Genomic DNA, 17,328 nt, shown 5'->3' with positions numbered 1-17,328 from the left:
CACACACACACACACACACACACACACACACACACACACACACACACACTCATGGACGCATGCACTAGCACACACACACACACACACACACACACACACACACACACACACACACACACACACACACACACAGAGACAGACAGACAGACAGACAGACAGACAGACAGACAGACAGACAGACAGACAGACAGACAGACAGACAGACAGACAGACAGACAGACAGACATTAGCCTATTTTGTTGATAATTGAATAGGACTAAGTAAGTAAATGGGCATTTTCATCTGTCGGGGTCGTTTACCTTTGAACAATGTGTGTGAATGAGTGAAGGAACATAACAATGTACTCTGAGCTGTGATAGCTCAGTAAAGTATAGGCTTTACCGGCATTTAAAGCTCATTTCTGGGTTTTCCGATCACAAGTGGATCTGATTATGAGTATCAAATGTGATAAAACGGACACGACTACCAGTAGGGCGAGATCAGCACACATCTATTACCTACCTCGGCCAAAACATCAGCACCACAGGTGACTTCTATAAAGCTGTGAACGATCTGAGAGACAAGACCAGAAGGGTCTTCTACGCCATCAAAAGGAACATACAATTCTACATCCCAAATAGGATCTGGCAAAAAATACTTGAATCAGTTCTAGAACCCATTACCCTCTCAGACTGTGAGGTCTGGGACTCGAATACCAACCAAGATAGCACAAACTTGTACAAAAAACAAATTGAGACTGAATGCAGAATTCTGCAAATACATCCTCTGTGTACAACGTAAAACAAAACATAATGCATGCAGAGCAGAATTAGGATGATACCGGCTAATTATAAAATACAGAAAAGAGCCATTATAAGAATGTCCAAACCTTCCATAACAAGGCCATCAACTACAGAGAGATGAACCTAGAGAAGAGTCCACTCAGCAAGCTGGTCCTGGGGCTCTGAACATAAACACAAACAGACCCCACAGAGCCCCAGCACAGCAACACAATTCGACCCAACCAAATCATGACAAAATAAAAAGATAATTATTTCCAATATGTCAAGTAATTCATGAAAAAACGAAGTAAACTGGAATGCTATTAGGCTCTAAACAGAGAGTACACAGTGACAGAATATCTAACCACTGTGACTGACACACAATTAAGGAAAGCTTTGACTAAGTACAGAGCATAGCCATGCTACTGAGAGAGACCGGCGTATACCTGACTCTCGAGAGAAGACAGGCTATGTGCCCACTGCCCACAAAATGAGGTGGAAACTGAGCTGCACTTCCTAACCTCCTGCCAATGACGATATCAGAGACACATATTTCCCTCAGATTACACAGACCCACAAAGAATTTGAAAAAAAAATCTAATTTTGATAAATTCACATATCTATCTATTTGGTGAAATACCACAATGTGCCACCACAGTAGCTAGATATGTGACCTGTTACCACTAGTGAAACACAAATGCCATTGTAAATACAAACTAAATGTGTCTGTCTATTTATTTTCCTTTCTTACCTCAACTACACTGTATATACAAAAGTATGTTGACCCCCCTTCAAATTAATGGCTTAGGCAATTTCAGCCACACCCATGGCTGACAGGTGTATAAAATCGAGCATACAGTCATGCAATCTCCATAGACAAAAATTGGCAGTAGAATGGCCTTACTGAAGAGCTCTGTGACCGTCAGGATGTCACCTTTCTAACAAGTCAGTTCGCCAAATTTCTGCCCTGTTAGAACTGCCCTGGTCAACTGTAAGTGCTGTTATTGTGAAGTGGAAATGTCTAGGAGCAACAATGTCTCAGCCGCGAAGTGGTAGGCCACACAAGCTCACAGAACTGGACCGCCGATTGCTGAAGCGAGTAGCATATAAAAATCGTCTGTCCTCGGTTGCAACACTCACTACTGAGTTCCAAACTGCCTCTGGAAGCAACGTCAGCACAATAACTGTTCATCGGGAGCTTCATGAAATGGGTTTCCGTGGCCGAGCAGCCTAAGATCCCCATGCGCAATGCCAAGTCTCGGCTGGAGTGGTGTAAAGTTCGCTGCTATTGGACTCTGAAGCAGTGGAAATGCGTTCTCTGGAGCGATGAATCACGCTTCACCATCTGTAAGTCCGACGGACTAATCTTGGTTTGGCGAATGCCAAGAGAACGCTACCTGCCCCAATGCATAGTGCCGACCATAAAGTTTGGTGAAGGAGGAATAATAGTCTGGGGCTGTTTTTCATGGTTCGGGCTAGGCCCCTAAGTTTCAGTGAAGGGAAATCATAAAGCTACAGCATGGATTTATATTCTGTGCTTCCAACTTCATGGTAACATTTTGGGGAAGATCCTTTCCTGTTTCAGCATGACAATGCCCCCGTGCACAAAGCGAGGTTAATACAGAAATGGCTTGTCGAGATCGGTGTGGAAGAACTTGACTGGCCTGCACTGAGCCCTGACCTGAAATGGAACGCCGACTAAGAGTGTAATCTTTACTGTTCATTTCTGATTGTTTATTTTACTTCTGTTAATTATCTATTCCACTTGCTTGGGCAATGTGAACATGTTTCCAATGCAAATAAAGCTCTTTGAATTGACGTGCGTGCATGCATGTGTGATGAGTGTGTGTGTTTCGCTGTGATCAGCCGTGCTGCTGGAGAATGAAAGCAGAGGCTTGAATCCCTAGCGAGTGTTGCCAGCCACTGTTCTGAAAGAATCAATAGGTGCAGTAAATTTGCCTTTTACAGTGTGAGAGAGACATAGAGAGGTGACATACTGCCCTCCCTGACATGACGATGATTTCTCTATTGAGTACTTCTCCTCCCTCTCTCCCTCTTTCTCTCTTCCTCTCCCAGCCTCCACTCCTCCATCCCTTCCCTCCCCTCACTCTAATATAAATTACTGTACTCCCTCCCTCTCTCTCACACACACACGCACGCACGCACGCACGCACACACACACACACTGGTCTCGCTGCTGATGTAAGGTGGTGCTGTTGTAGCCAGCCTCTGCAGGCCACCACAGAGCCTTAATGACAACAAGTCTTACAGGCCGTCCAGCAATCCTCACACACCCACTCACATACACTGGGTCCTGAGAGAAATGACTGGTGTTTAATCTGAGGAGGTTGTGAGGAGGCAGCTGCAGAGAAGTGATCTCTGTGACATCACATGGCTCCTGGCCAGGCCAGGAAACCCGCGTCATCATCACATCTACTGGCTGGCTGCTGAGCCGCATTACACAGGGACATAGGACACACACACACACACACACACACACACACACACACACACACACACACACACACACACACACACACACACACACACACACACACACACACACACACACACACACACACACACACACACACACACGCACACACACCACAGAGCAGGCTGCTGAGCCCTTTAAAACTATAGCCCAGAGGAGAGCCCTGGATAAGAGCATCCCCCTCTACCCTTTTCCCATTCCTCTTATATTTTATGCCTGCATTTTTAATTCCCCTCCTCCCTGTGCTGTTTAATACAGGCCTGTCAGACGTGGATAAGTATCAGGTGAGTCACATCCTCACTGTAACTTTTAAGAACAAAACTTGCCGGCTACCAGCTGTCTGCATGTCTTTTAGCTGCTAGCTAGCTGCTGTATTTTTTAAATTTGTATTTGTAATTATTTTCTTTTTTTAAGGGTTAAACATTAATTGTATTACAAAAAGCTATGACCCCCCTTATATATATTCATGTTATGACATGAAAACAATTGCCATATTATCAATGACTTATCAACAGCTGTAACACATTTTTCAGTGTAGGAAATCCTCACTGGAACTAGTTTATAGAAAGAAACATTTGCATATTCCCGTTAGGGAATAACTTCACTGTGAAGTACACATATGCAATAACTCATTTCGCCCTTGCACTCCTTGTAAACAACAAAAATGTTGGTATAGGGTCACGTCTACAAAACTCAATGCATTGTGTTCTTAACAGATTATTGTTTTGGGAACAGAAAAGTGTATTGAGATCGTCCTTTTCCACGATCAGCAGAATGTGAACCCAGTTCCATCTCGCTCCACTGTTGGCCTATGGGCTTTCTCTCTTCATATTTCAATTCCTCAGACTTATACATCCGGTGAAACATTTTGGCGATTTTACGTGGTCTTCTAGTATTCAGGAGTCTTTTTGCACATCCGGTGAAAGTAAATTTTTTATATTTTTTATTTTTTATATAAAAATAAAAAAAAATTATTATGAACACAACAAATACAAAAAAAAACTGAAATATACAAACAAGAGTACAAAACCTAACAGACAGGGGTATTACATATATATATATATATATATATATATATATACATATTAATTTTCAATTTGTTAAATACTTTTATGGTGCGTATTGCTTTTTGTTTTTACATTTACTGATCATTTCAAAATAATATTTAAATTCTATCTTAAATAATGTGAAAAGGGGTGTGTTCTCTGCCCACTTCATTTTATGGACAAAGAATCTTCCATGAAAGATAAACAAATTAACAATGAAAGTTAAGCCAGGGTCCATATCATTTGGTTCAAAATAAAACATAATATCAGAGTCTTTCAAATTAACATTAATAGTTGTTTCTTTTAAAATAAAATCTTCTAACTCACACCAAAATCTTTTGACATAAGAGCAGTCCCAAAATAAATGGTCAAGAGTCTCTAGGTCACAATCACAAAATACACATTTGTTATCAATAGCTATTTGTAATCTGTGTATAATAAAGGTCTTTACAGGGTAGATTGTATGAATGAGTTTGTATGATACTTCTTTCACCTTATTAGATATACAATATTTACCAGATAACAACGAAACTTTGTTCCAGTTCATTTGTCCTAGGGCTGCATTCCAGTACATTCTAGCAGAGGGAATAGTAACATATTGACATAGTTTCCTTATATACATGTTATTACATTTATAGTTTAAAATGTCAATTCCTTCTAATTGTATTGAGGCTACAAAATCCTCAACAGTTGCACTTGGAGTATTGTTATATTCTCCTAAAAGAAGAATAGCACCTTTAGGGACGGCTCTAACAACAATGTGATCCTCCTCAGGAGTGAATGTAACATTGTGTGTTCTAATAAATTCTGGATAATCATATAGTGGTCCATCATTGTTCAGTAATTGTTTAACCCAAATAATGTTGTTGTCAAACCAGTTCTGGAAAAACAAAGACTTGTTTTTGTATTTTATGTCTTTATTATTCCAGATTGTATACCTATGAGGGAAAAAAATTGTGTTTGTACATGAGGTTCCAAGTTATAAGTACTTGTTTATGAAAGTTTGCAAGCTTAATAGGGATTTTACCCATATCAAAGTTGCATTTGAGTAAGAATTCTAGACCACCAATTTGTTGGAATATTAAATTAGGGATGATATTCCAGATGCAATCCTTATTTCTTAAATAGTTTTGCATCAATTTAATTTTAAATATTATATTAGAGGTTTTAAAATCCAGAGCATTCAACCCTCCCTCACCTTGGGTGCTACATATTACCGCTTTTCTTAAATAATGTGGTTTATTCCTCCATATGAAGTTAAATCATTTCGTATCAACCATTTTAGTTACTGACAGAGGAACATCCAAGGCAAGGGAGGTATAAAGTAATCTGGACAGACCTTCAGATTTTGATAAAAGTACACGTCCAGATAAAGACAGATCTCTTAATAACCAGGAGTTAAATCTCCTTCCAATTTTCTCTACAATAGGAGAGAAATTTAAGTTGGCCCTTTCTTTCTGATCTTTGCTAACTGTATGTAATATGTGATCACATCTTTTACAGGGATATTACATACTGAGTTTAAGTCACATATTTTCAATGCAAATAATTTACATTTCCTAATATTCAGAGATAAACCTGATACATGTGTGAAGGCATTAATACACTCAATAGCTTTCTTGACTTCAGTATGATCTTCCAAAAAAAGCCAATTGTGAACATTTTATCTCTTTTTCTTGTATTTGAATACCCCTAAAACCATCCTTATTTATATGAAGTGCCATAACTTGTGTGACCAATAAAAATAAGAAAGGAGAAATTGGGCATCCTTGTTTAATTCCACGTCAAATGTCGAATCTTTGTGAAGTTCCATGGGATAATTTAACAGTGTAACGCGGGTCATCTAAAGGGGACCAAGGTGCAGCGTGTAGAGTGCTCATATTTACTTTTAACGAATATACTTAAACAAAAGCAACAAAATGACTGACAACAGTTCCATCAGGTGACATACACTAAACAGAAAACAACTACCCACAAAACCCAGGAAGAAAAACCCCTACTTAAATATGATCTCTAATCAGAGGCAACGAGGATCAGCTGCCTCCAATTAGAGATCAACCCAAACAATCCCAACATAGAAGTAGAAAAACTAGAACTTAAACATAGAAATAGAAAACATAGAACAACCCAAAACACCCCCTGTCACGCCCTGACCTACTCTACTATAGAAAATGACATCTTGCTAGGGTCAGGACGTGACAAACAGAGCTGTTACTATTATTGTAAAGTGTCTTAATTACATTTTGAAAATATTCACCAAAACCAAAAATCGAAGAGTCTCAAAAAGAAAATTATGTTCAACTGTATGAAATGCCTTGTAAAAGTCTACAAATAAAATAAAGCTATCTTCCATAATGTGCTCATTGTAGTCTATCAAGTCCAATACTAGTCGAATATTATTACATATATGTCTGCCCTTCATAAAACCAGACTGGGTATCGCCAATGATTTGGTCAAGACCTTCTTTAAGTCTTTCTGCAAAGAAGGATGCAAGTATCTTTCCATCATTGTTCATTAATGTGATTGGTCTCCAATTTTCTAACATCATAGAATCTTTGTTTGGTTTGGGTATTACAGAAATTATGCCCTGTGTCATAGAAACAGGCAGGACCCCTAAATCAAATGCCTCCTTAAAAACATTAAATATAAATTCAATAATATTCTCCTGAAAATATTTATAGAATTCACTGATAATGCCATCATTCCCTGGAGATTTGTGCTCTTTTAAATAGCTGATACATTTTTATATTTCATTAATAGCTAGCTGCTGTATCTCTGAGAGAGAGAGAGAGAGAGAGAGAGAGAGAGAGAGAGAGAGAGAGAGAGAGAGCGAGAGACAGAGAGAGAGAGACAGAGAGAGAGAGACAGAGAGAGAGAGACAGAGAAAGAGAGAGAGAGAGAGAGAGAGAGATGTTAAACGTCTACCGTATATGTATCATGGCAGTCTTCAGTGGATAGACATCCGAATCTGACGTGACAGTGCCTAAGCATTAGCTCAGCGGGCTAACAGTCTTGTGGCACGAAGATGCATGACATTGGTTCAAACCCATTTTGTCACACACATATGTTGTTGATCTGTGGGTAAGGCCTATATGTGAGCTTCCTTGGATAGATACCCTGTTTGGTAATGATTTACTTTGACTACATCCATAATGCGTTTATTACACATCTATAAGCATTTCATGAACGCGTTATAACAGGTCCCAACCGCATTATTAAAAGTTAACAAAATATATCCATAGCCTATCTACAGCGCATTCATGTCATGCTATGCAAGAGCTCATATTTAGGTATCTTAATCGATACATCATTACAATAACAGAGTAGTGTCATCATTTTGTCTGTTCTCAAAAGTGTGCTTCTGCCATACCAGCGTGGCAGAATCTTCAAGCAGCATTGAAAAAGAAGAAGGTAAATCATGGGCCTATACCGGCCGGTGAGGGACATGGACCTGGTGCAGGCTATATATCAGCATCATTTTCAAAACATGGTTTGGACTTTTGGCATATTCACTAACACTGGTATGGAAGAAGCACACTTCTGATAACAGACATAATGATGACACTACGCTGTCATTGTTATAACGCATCTATTATTAAGATACCTAAATATGAGCTCTTGTATAGTATGACATGAATGCGGTATAGATATGCTATGGATATATTTCATTAACCTTTAATATTGTGGTTGGGAGCTGTTATAACAGGCTCATGAAATGCTTATAGATGTATAATAAATTGATATGTAGTCAATAATTACCAACTACGGTAGATATCAACTTGGCAAGTTCCCCAACGCCAGTGCATATAATGTCAAATCAAGTCAAATGAAATGTTATTTGTCACATGCGCCGATTTAACAACAAGTGTAGACCTTACAGTGAAATGCTTACTTACATGCCTTTAACCAGCAATGCAGGTTTAAGAAAAATACCCCCAAAAATAAGCAATAAAGTAACAAATAATTAAGTTAAGAGCAGCAGTAAAATAACAATAGCGAGGCTATATACAGGGGGTACCGGTACAGAGTCAATGTGCGGGGGCAATGTATTGTCTAGTTAGTGTGCATTTTTTATATGTAGAGATGTCGAGTTCTGAAGACACACAGACAGTCATCCTCGGCCTGATCTTTCTGCTCCAAAAAGCAAAGCAGAGAGAGATTAAAGAGAGAGAAAAGAAAAGAGAAGAGAGAGAGAGAGAGAGAGAGAGAAGAGAAAGAGAGAGAAAAGAGAAAAGAGAGCAAGGCGCTAGATAAAAGAGACGGAGAGAGAGAGAGAAGAGAGATAGAGATAAAAGAGAGGGAGAGAGAGGGAGGGCAAGCAGGAGAGAGGGGGAGGAGGGTAGTTGGCTAAAACATCTGTCCTGAGTGGAATAGCTTGTCAATCTCCCTGCTGCTGGATTAATGACGTCAGAGACACCCGACTGGCTCACTGCGACGCCGTCACTGCGCTCTCTTCTCCTCTCTTGCTTTTTTTTCTTTCCTCTCCTCCTTCTCTCTCATCCGTTTCTCAATCCTCTCCCATGCCCCTCTCTTCTCTTCTCCTCTTCTCTCCATTACTACTCCTCTCCTCCTGCTCTCCTCTTATACCCTCTCCTTTCCTCCACATCTCCTCTAATCCCTCTTCCCTCTTTCCTCTCTCCTCTCCTCCCTATCTTTCCTCTCCTTTCCTCCCTATCTCCTCTAATCTCTCTTCCCTCTTTCCTCTCTCCTCTCATCCCTATCCTCTTCCTCTCAGCAGCATATGGGTGTTTACAGTGTAATGTTCTTTTGTCAATTTAGCAGATAAAACACCAACATCTGCTTGCCCTACTTAAAACCACAAAAGGACTACTACTCCCATATACAGCTACACTCGGGACTACAAATCCCATTATATGCAGCTGCATTTAGGACTACATTTCCCATCCACAGCTACACGTGGGACTACAGATCCCACAATCTGCAGCTACACTAAGGACTACAGATCCCATAATATGCAGCTACACATGGGACAACAGATCGCACATTCTGCAGCTATACTCTGATTAACCTTTACAGGATCGGTGACATGACCTCAGACAGTTGAGCCAACGTAGGCTAATGTGATTAGCATGAGGTTGTAAGAAACAAAAACATCCCAGGACATAGACATATCTGATATGGGCAGAAAGCTTAAATTCTTGTTAATCTAACTGGACTGTCCAATTTACAGTAGCTATTACAGTGAAATAATACCATGCTATTGTTTGAGGAGAGTGCACAGTTATGAACATGAAAATGTATGAATAAACCAATTAGGCACATTTGGGCAGTCTTGATACAACATTTTGAATAGATATGCAATAGTTCATTGGATCAGTATAAAACTTTGCACATACACTGATATCTAATGGCCATCTAGTGGCCAAAGTCTAAACTGCGCCTAGACTAGAATAATTCATTATGGCCTTTCTCTTGCATTTCAAAGATGATGGTACAAAAAAAACTAAAAACATTTTTGTCTTTGTATTATCTTTTGCCAGATGTAATGTGTTATATTCTCCTACATTAATTTCACATTTCCACAAACTTCAAAGTGTTTCTTTTCAAATGGTATCAAGAATATGCATATCCTTGCTTCAGGTCCTGAGCTACAGGCAGTTAGATTTGAGTTTGTCATTTTAGGTGAACATTTAAAAAAAGGGGCGGATCCTTAAGAGGTTTACACAGGGGTTTTCAAAACTCTCCTCGGGGACCCCCAGCCATTATATTTATTTGAACAATTCTAAAACTATCACACCTGATTCAACTAGCCAACTAATTATCAAGACCTTGAATAGGTTAATCAGGTGAGCTAGTTCAGGGCTACAACATAATTCCTAAACATCTGAAGGTCCCTGGGGAGAGGTTTGAAAACCACTGAACTACACAACTGTAATACAGTAAACTACATTACTGTAATAACAATATAATGAACATGACTTTGACAGTGTAATAACGTTACCTACAAACGTTATACGTTAACGTAATAGTTACCTACAATAATGCCAATTTCTGTGATAGACTGTATTGTGATAGACAGCATTACTGGTACGGCATTAGTGATATTAGGAAATCTAGCATCCCATCCAACTATCTTTATTTATTTAGTGGGAGGAGAGGAATGGAGGGAGGGAAGGAGATGAGGATTGCAATCAATTAAAGCAGAAAGCTCTGGAGGTCAGCGGAAAGGAAAACAAATTCTCCCTTCATCGATTAAGATGTCTCTCTCGCTCTCTCTTTCTGATTCTTGTACAGCACAGCACAGCAGTGTTTATCATTAAGCAGATTGTCTCTCAGCAGCATTACTCTCTACCTGTTCATTCCTACTGTACTGACAAGCTAATATAGCTCATCTACTCTCTACAGTGATGAAACAGCCTAATCTAGTCATTTAGTCTGACCATATCTATCTTCTAGCTGGACACTTCCTGGACAGTTCCAGTACAATGCCATGCAGCTCTTGTGACATTCATCTCTGAACACACACTTGTGGACGGACACAATGAAAGCCTCCCCCACCCACAAACACACACACACACACACACACACACACACACACACACACACACACACACACACACACACACACACACACACACACACACACACACACACACACACACACACACACACACACACACACACACACACACACACACACACACACACTCACTCACTTCCTCAAACCGTGGCAGTGCTTTTGCCTTTATGCATGGCCATCACATTAGTCCCTCCCCCTTTTTACCCCTGGGTGATCTGATTGTCCAGTGATTTACATGCAGGCAGTGAGTGGGGCGACCTACCAGGTCCTCATTGTTCAGGGTCGATCTAGTCACCAGGGCGAACGAGATGCCTGCCTTTCGAGCAGCGAGAGTCTGGGAAAGAGAGAGAGAGAGAGAGAGAGAAAGAGAGACAGAGAGAGGGGGAGTAGACAGAGCGAAAGAGAGAGAGAGGGGGGGAGTAGACAGAGAGAGAGATAGAGGGGGGAGTAGACAGAGAGAGAGAGAGAGGAGGTGTAGACAGAGAGGGAGAAAGATAGAGAGCGAGGGAGAGGAAGAGAGAGAGAGAGAGGAGGTGTAGACAGAGAGGGAGAAAGATAGAGAGCGAGGGAGAGGAAGAGAGAGAGAGAGACAAGAAAATACTAAATTAATGCAACTAAGAACCATGACACAATATTAATAATCAAACGAAGTGGTTTTCTAGCACTGCAATAGGATTGTCACTGTCCTTTAGAAGCAGGGCCATGGGGGGGGGGGGTCATGCTGAACTTGACTATCGTGTCACTGTGGTATCTGCCATACAAATAACTGTCTGCTCCTCACTTTCAGCCGGTCTCTATAGTTGTAGAGCAAGAATCAGGATGCATTCCCAAGGATGCCATATTTCCTGTGTAATGTACAGTATTTTGACCTGAGCACTATGGGAGCTGCTCAAAAGTAGTGTACTCTATAGGAAATAGGGTGCCATTTGGAGTCAGCTCAGAGAGATTAGCCCTGTCTATATCTAATCAGTTAAACCTTACTGGAGCAAAGAGATCAAACTCATCTTCAACTACTAAATGAGTTTTGTTTCTGTGCATATCTGACATGGATTCATGACTGTGTAAGATAAACAAAATGACAGAGATAGACACAGACAGAGACAGAGAGAGAGAGAGAGAGAGAGTGAGAGAGAGAGAGAGAGAGAGAGAGAGAGAGAGAGAGAGAGAGAGAAGAACCAGCACTTTCTCAGTTTGTCTGGTCTGGGGCTTCTCTGTTTGTTGATTGGTTAATCTAGTTTGTTGAATCAGCCTGTGCACAGCCAGCCCTATCTATGCTCTCTCTGGCCTCTGGCTCTCCTTTGGGGACACTGACTGAGGCAAAAAAGACTACGGTGTCACAAACTAATCTTTGTCTTGTTCGCCGCCATAACAGCCAGACCAACTGAGAAGATAAGAGATGGAGCAACAAAATAATAGTCTTCACGTCCCGGCCCCAGCCATCACAGACCCTCACGGGAGTAGACCTGGGTTCAAATGCTATTTGAAATCTTTCAAATATTTTGACCGTTTTCTTTAGTCTTTCTGGAGTGTAAGCTGGTCGGGGAATGGGGTTAGGAATTTTGGGACTATTCTATCGGTCCATTAAGCCATGCAAGCTCAATCAAGCACAGATCAACTATTTACAAATTATTTCAAATAATGTTTGAACACAGGTCTGTCACAGAAACACAGCTCTCTGTCCGATTCAGACATCTCAGGATGTCTACTACAAAGAATATACCTCTAGCGAGCTTCTTGTTAATTATCAAGGATGTAACAATAAGTGAAGACAGAGAGATATATTTTGTATAATGTTATTATTTTGTAAAGGGCTCTGACTTACCATAGCCTGATGGTTTCCACAGATGCAATGAAAAGAAAAAGCAAGAGATGCAATTAGAGGCTGTCTGTCTGGCAGGCAGACATGGGCATTATCTCAAATGGCACCCTATTCCGCATAAAGCGCACTACTTTTGCCCAGACTCTATAAGGATCTGGCCTATTGTCTATATAGTGCATTACTTTTGACTAGGTCCCATAGGGCTCTGGTCAAAAGTAGTGCACTCTTTAGGTAATAGGGTGCCAGGGCCGATAGTAGTGCACTATAAAGGGAAAAGGATGCCATTTCAAACGACGCCCTGATGTCACACAGAGAATAGCCACAGCATGGTTGAACTGAGAGCTTAATAGCTAAGACACTCTGTGACATGCATTACAAGTCAGCTCTATGGAACAATTCATCTCAGTCAAATAGAGTTCTACAATCTATAGAATCATATTCTTTACATGCATTAAACATTACAGAATTGCACCCATGCTTGGTATTTGTAGTGTTGGTCTAGGTACATGTATAGGTCCAGGTGTTTTGTTTCCTGACCACATGACCTGACCAGGAACAAAACTACAGCTAGCTACAGTGAGGGAAAAAAGTATTTGATCCCCTGCTGATTTTGTACGTTTGCCCACTGACGAAGAAATGATCAGTCTATAATTTTAATGGTTGGTTTATTTGAACAGTGAGAGACAGAATAACAACAAAAAATCCAGAAAAACGCATGTCAAAAATGTTATAAATTGATTTGCATTTTAATGAGGGAAATAAGTATTTGACCCCCTCTCAATCAGAAAGATTTCTGGCTCCCAGGTGTCTTTTATACAGGTAACGAGCTGAGATTAGGAGCATACTCTTAAAGGGAGTGCTCCTAATCTCAGTTTGATACCTGTATAAAAGACACCTGTCCACAGAAGCAATCAATCAATCAGATTCCAAACTTTCCACCATGGCCAAGACCAAAGACCTCTCCAAGGATGTCAGGGACAAGATTGTAGACCTACACAAGGCTGGAATGGGCTACAAGACCATCGCCAAGCAGCTGGTGAGAAGGTGACAACAGTTGGTGTGATTATTCGCAAATGGAAGAAACACAAAATAACTGTCAATCTCCCTCGGCCTGGGGCTCCATGCAAGATCTCACCTCGTGGAGTTGCAATGATCATGAGAACGGTGAGGAATCAGCCCAGAACTACACGGGAGGATCTTGTCAATGATCTCAAGGCAGCTGGGGCGATAGTCACCAAGAAAACAATTGGTAACACACTACGCCGTGAAGGACTGAAATCCTGCAGCGCCCGCAAGGTCCCCCTGCTCAAGAAAGCACATATACATGCCCGTCTGAAGTTTGCCAATGAACATCTGAATGATTCAGAGGACAACTGGGTGAAAGTGTTGTGGTCAGATGAGACCAAAATGGAGTTCTTTGGCATCAACTCAACTCGCTGTGTTTGGAGGAGGAGGAATGCTGCCTATGACCCCAAGAACACCATCCCCACCGTCAAACATGGAGGTGGAAACATTATGCTTTGGGGGTGTTTTTCTGCGAAGCGCATTAAGGTCCTGGAGTGGCCTAGCCAGTCTCCAGACCTTAATCCCATAGAAAATCTGTGGAGGGAGCTGAAAGTTCAAGTTGCCAAACATCTGCCTCGAAACCTTAATGACTTGGAGAAGATCTGCAAAGAGGAGTGGGACAAAATCCCTCCTGAGATGTATGCAAACCTGGTGGTCAACTACAAGAAACGTCTGACCTCTGTGATTGCCAACAAGAGTTTTGCCACCAAGTACTAAGTCATGTTTTGCAGAGGGGTCAAATAGTTATTTCGCTCATTAAAATGCTAATCATTTTATAACATTTTTGACATGCGTTTTTCTGGATTTTTTTGTTGTTATTCTGTCTCTCACTGTTCAAATAAACCTACCATTAAAATGATAGACTGATCATTTCTTTGTCAGTGGGCAAACGTACAAAATCAGCAGCGGATCAAATACTTTTTTCCCTCATTGTATCACCGCTAGCGCCCAGAGTCTTTCCTGGTCATGGCTTGTGGTCTGGGAAGAACTCCTGGCCCCATCTCTGTAGGATGAAGCATTTCATCATAATATTTCCGCTGTCACTTCTGCACGTTAGTTAGTCTGGTAGACACACCAACAGACGAACACCAAACAGGACAAACAGGTACACGCAGGTGCAGGTACGTTTACAGTGACGCCAGTTGGACTTTACACCACTGACTTATACACAGTACACTAACTAACATGTACATTACATAGTAACATTAATATCCACTAAACAAGAGTGTCGGGAGAAGATAGATAGATATAGTTAGATAAATATCCTTATACTAGGGCATTAGTAGGCAACCCTGGTCCTGGAGTGCCACAGGCGCTTCATGTTTTTCATTTAACCAACCTGGAAGACCAGGTGTGTAATGGTTTTAGGCAATCACTGAACTGATCAGTTAGCTCAGTTGGTCAGGTGAGGTGCCTAGTTGGAACAGAATCCTGCAGTACCTGCAACACTCCAGGAACAGGGTTGTCGACCCCTGTGCTAGAGGAGAGCCTGGTGCCACATCTGCATGTGCTCTAGCCAACTCCCATGAAGTCTGTTGTCATGGCCACCATACACACACAGTATACAGTATGTTATGTTGGCTAAAGCACATACAGGTCTGGACCAAATTGATATTAGAGGAGCTTACGTTACAGATTTATAGGAAAATGCAGACATGGACAGCTGACAATATTGACTCAGTCTTTACCATCATCTAGCCCGGGGGTGGCCAATCCTTCTCCCGGAGAGCTACTGCAGGTGCAGGCTTTTGCTCCAGCCCTGCTCAAGCTAACACACCACATTCAGCTAATCGAAGGTGCCGATGAGGCAGCTGATTAGTGGAATCAGGTGTGTTGGAGCAGGGCTGGAGTAAAAAACAGTGGGCAAAGTTGGTTGATATGATGCCATCCTTACAACCAGTTTACAACCAAAACAACCTTGGTTGTAATATAGTTGTAATGATGTCATATTGGTTTAAATTACATCACAATAACCAGTTTGGTTGTAATCTTGTTTTATTGAAACAATTTCAAAGATTTATTCCACTGGAAAAAAAGTACTTGTTGTAATATGCTTGTAATTACGTCACGCTGATTGAAATGATGTCATTACACCCAGTTTATAACCTTTCAACGAGTTTTGCCCACTGGGATACCCAACCTAACCTCTTGATGTAAATGTGTCTTTATATGTAGAATAAACGTGCAGACAACACATTTCCCCCTTTCCTACAAGGTCGTGCCCTGCACACATTTTCGCCTGGAGGTTGGGTTGGGGAAGCCTGCATGCCCAGTAGGTCTCCAGCCAGCGGGCTGTCCGGCCCAGGTCTAGCCATGTCAACAGCCCAGCTATGGTAAAGATCCATGGGGCATCCATGACCATGGTGTTGTGTTGGTTCAGCCATGTTTGGGGCAGCCATGGGTTCTGTAAGCAGGGGGATGTCACCTCTACATGAACCCAGAGTGTTGATGTAGGTGTAAGTGGTCAACATGCACCGCTATTCTGCTCGGGTTGCTGCAGGCATTATCAAGTAACAATATAATCTGAGTCAGGCATTACTAGTACATATTAAAACCCTGAGTTCGGATGTTACTGAGTGTGGAGATATTTATGGTTAGCTAAGAAGTCATTTTAAATATCTATTTAAATGTAAATATGTTTTGCATCCCACTGTGATTGGTGGGGATCCCTCCTGTCCCAGCCAATCAGATCGCTGTTGCTGCCCTGAAGCAATCCCACAGCCAATGGGGGACATCGACAGAGGAGAGACATGAGAGGGGGGACCAATTAGAACAGTGATTACTGACTTCATCCGGGGGGGGGGGGGGTAAAAAGTTCTTCTTACAGTGTTGCTTTTACAATGATTTAAAAGCCTCAGAACAGTTAAATCAGAAGTCAATGAAGTCCTCAGATATATTTTTGGGTTGAGTTGTCAACATTTCAAATAATATGACTTAATTGTCTTGTTCGTTCAACTCCTGCCTGCCAAGCAGTTAAAATATCAAAGTTTGAGCTTGGAGGGTTCGCCTGAAATCTGACAACTCACTGAAAAATATCCCCCATAGCTGTTATGGGTCTGTGTAAGGAATGGCAAATATCAAATATCCACTCAAAACCCCAGAAACAACAACGACAACCTCATACTCACCAAGACATTGTTGGTTATTAATTTTCATGAGAAATATGGACAAATACAGCATCAACTCATGTTCTTCACTGTGTTATAAACAGTTATCAGAAACTATATAAGCCTTAAATTACCATCAAGCTAATATATTATAATTTCTACAAGATGTACTTTTTCGCCAGGAATGAAAGTGAAATATTGTACTTGGATACTAAGAGCTCAGAGTATGTGTTTCATAAAATTCCCTTTATGGTTATTATGATCTATGTTAAAGGTTATATTGTATGTATAATATCTCAATAGGGTGGTAAGAAATCGAACCTGATATGGAAGATAATATATGATGAATCATGAAAACAGACACTGAAGCACAAGAAAGACACTACTACTCCTACGACCACTACTGCTACTACTACAACAACAACTACTACTTCTACTACTACTACTACTACTACACTGCTACTACTACTGCTACTACTACTACTATACTGCTAC

The 17,328-nt window shown here is 41.0% G+C and overlaps 1 protein-coding gene across 1 annotated transcript in view; it reads right to left on the bottom strand.

Moving 5' to 3' along the window:
* Positions 1 to 17,328, bottom strand: part of LOC106592186 (protein unc-13 homolog C) — a 180,052-nt gene that overhangs the window by 122,207 nt on the left and 40,517 nt on the right. Inside the window, exons 6-7 of the mRNA XM_082957854.1 lie at positions 12,665 to 12,670; positions 11,105 to 11,176 (exon numbers count right to left, since the gene is read on the bottom strand). Of these exons, the coding sequence (XP_082813980.1) occupies positions 11,105 to 11,176; positions 12,665 to 12,670 (78 nt within the window). The remainder of the gene's footprint in view (positions 1 to 11,104; positions 11,177 to 12,664; positions 12,671 to 17,328) is intronic.

This window comes from Salmo salar, chromosome 11 (genome assembly GCF_965601325.2).
Source record: "Salmo salar chromosome 11, fSalSal1, whole genome shotgun sequence".
Taxonomy (NCBI): domain Eukaryota; kingdom Metazoa; phylum Chordata; class Actinopteri; order Salmoniformes; family Salmonidae; genus Salmo; species Salmo salar.
The sequence above is the reverse complement of the archived record's forward strand: the minus strand, read 5'-3'. Positions and strand labels throughout refer to the sequence as shown.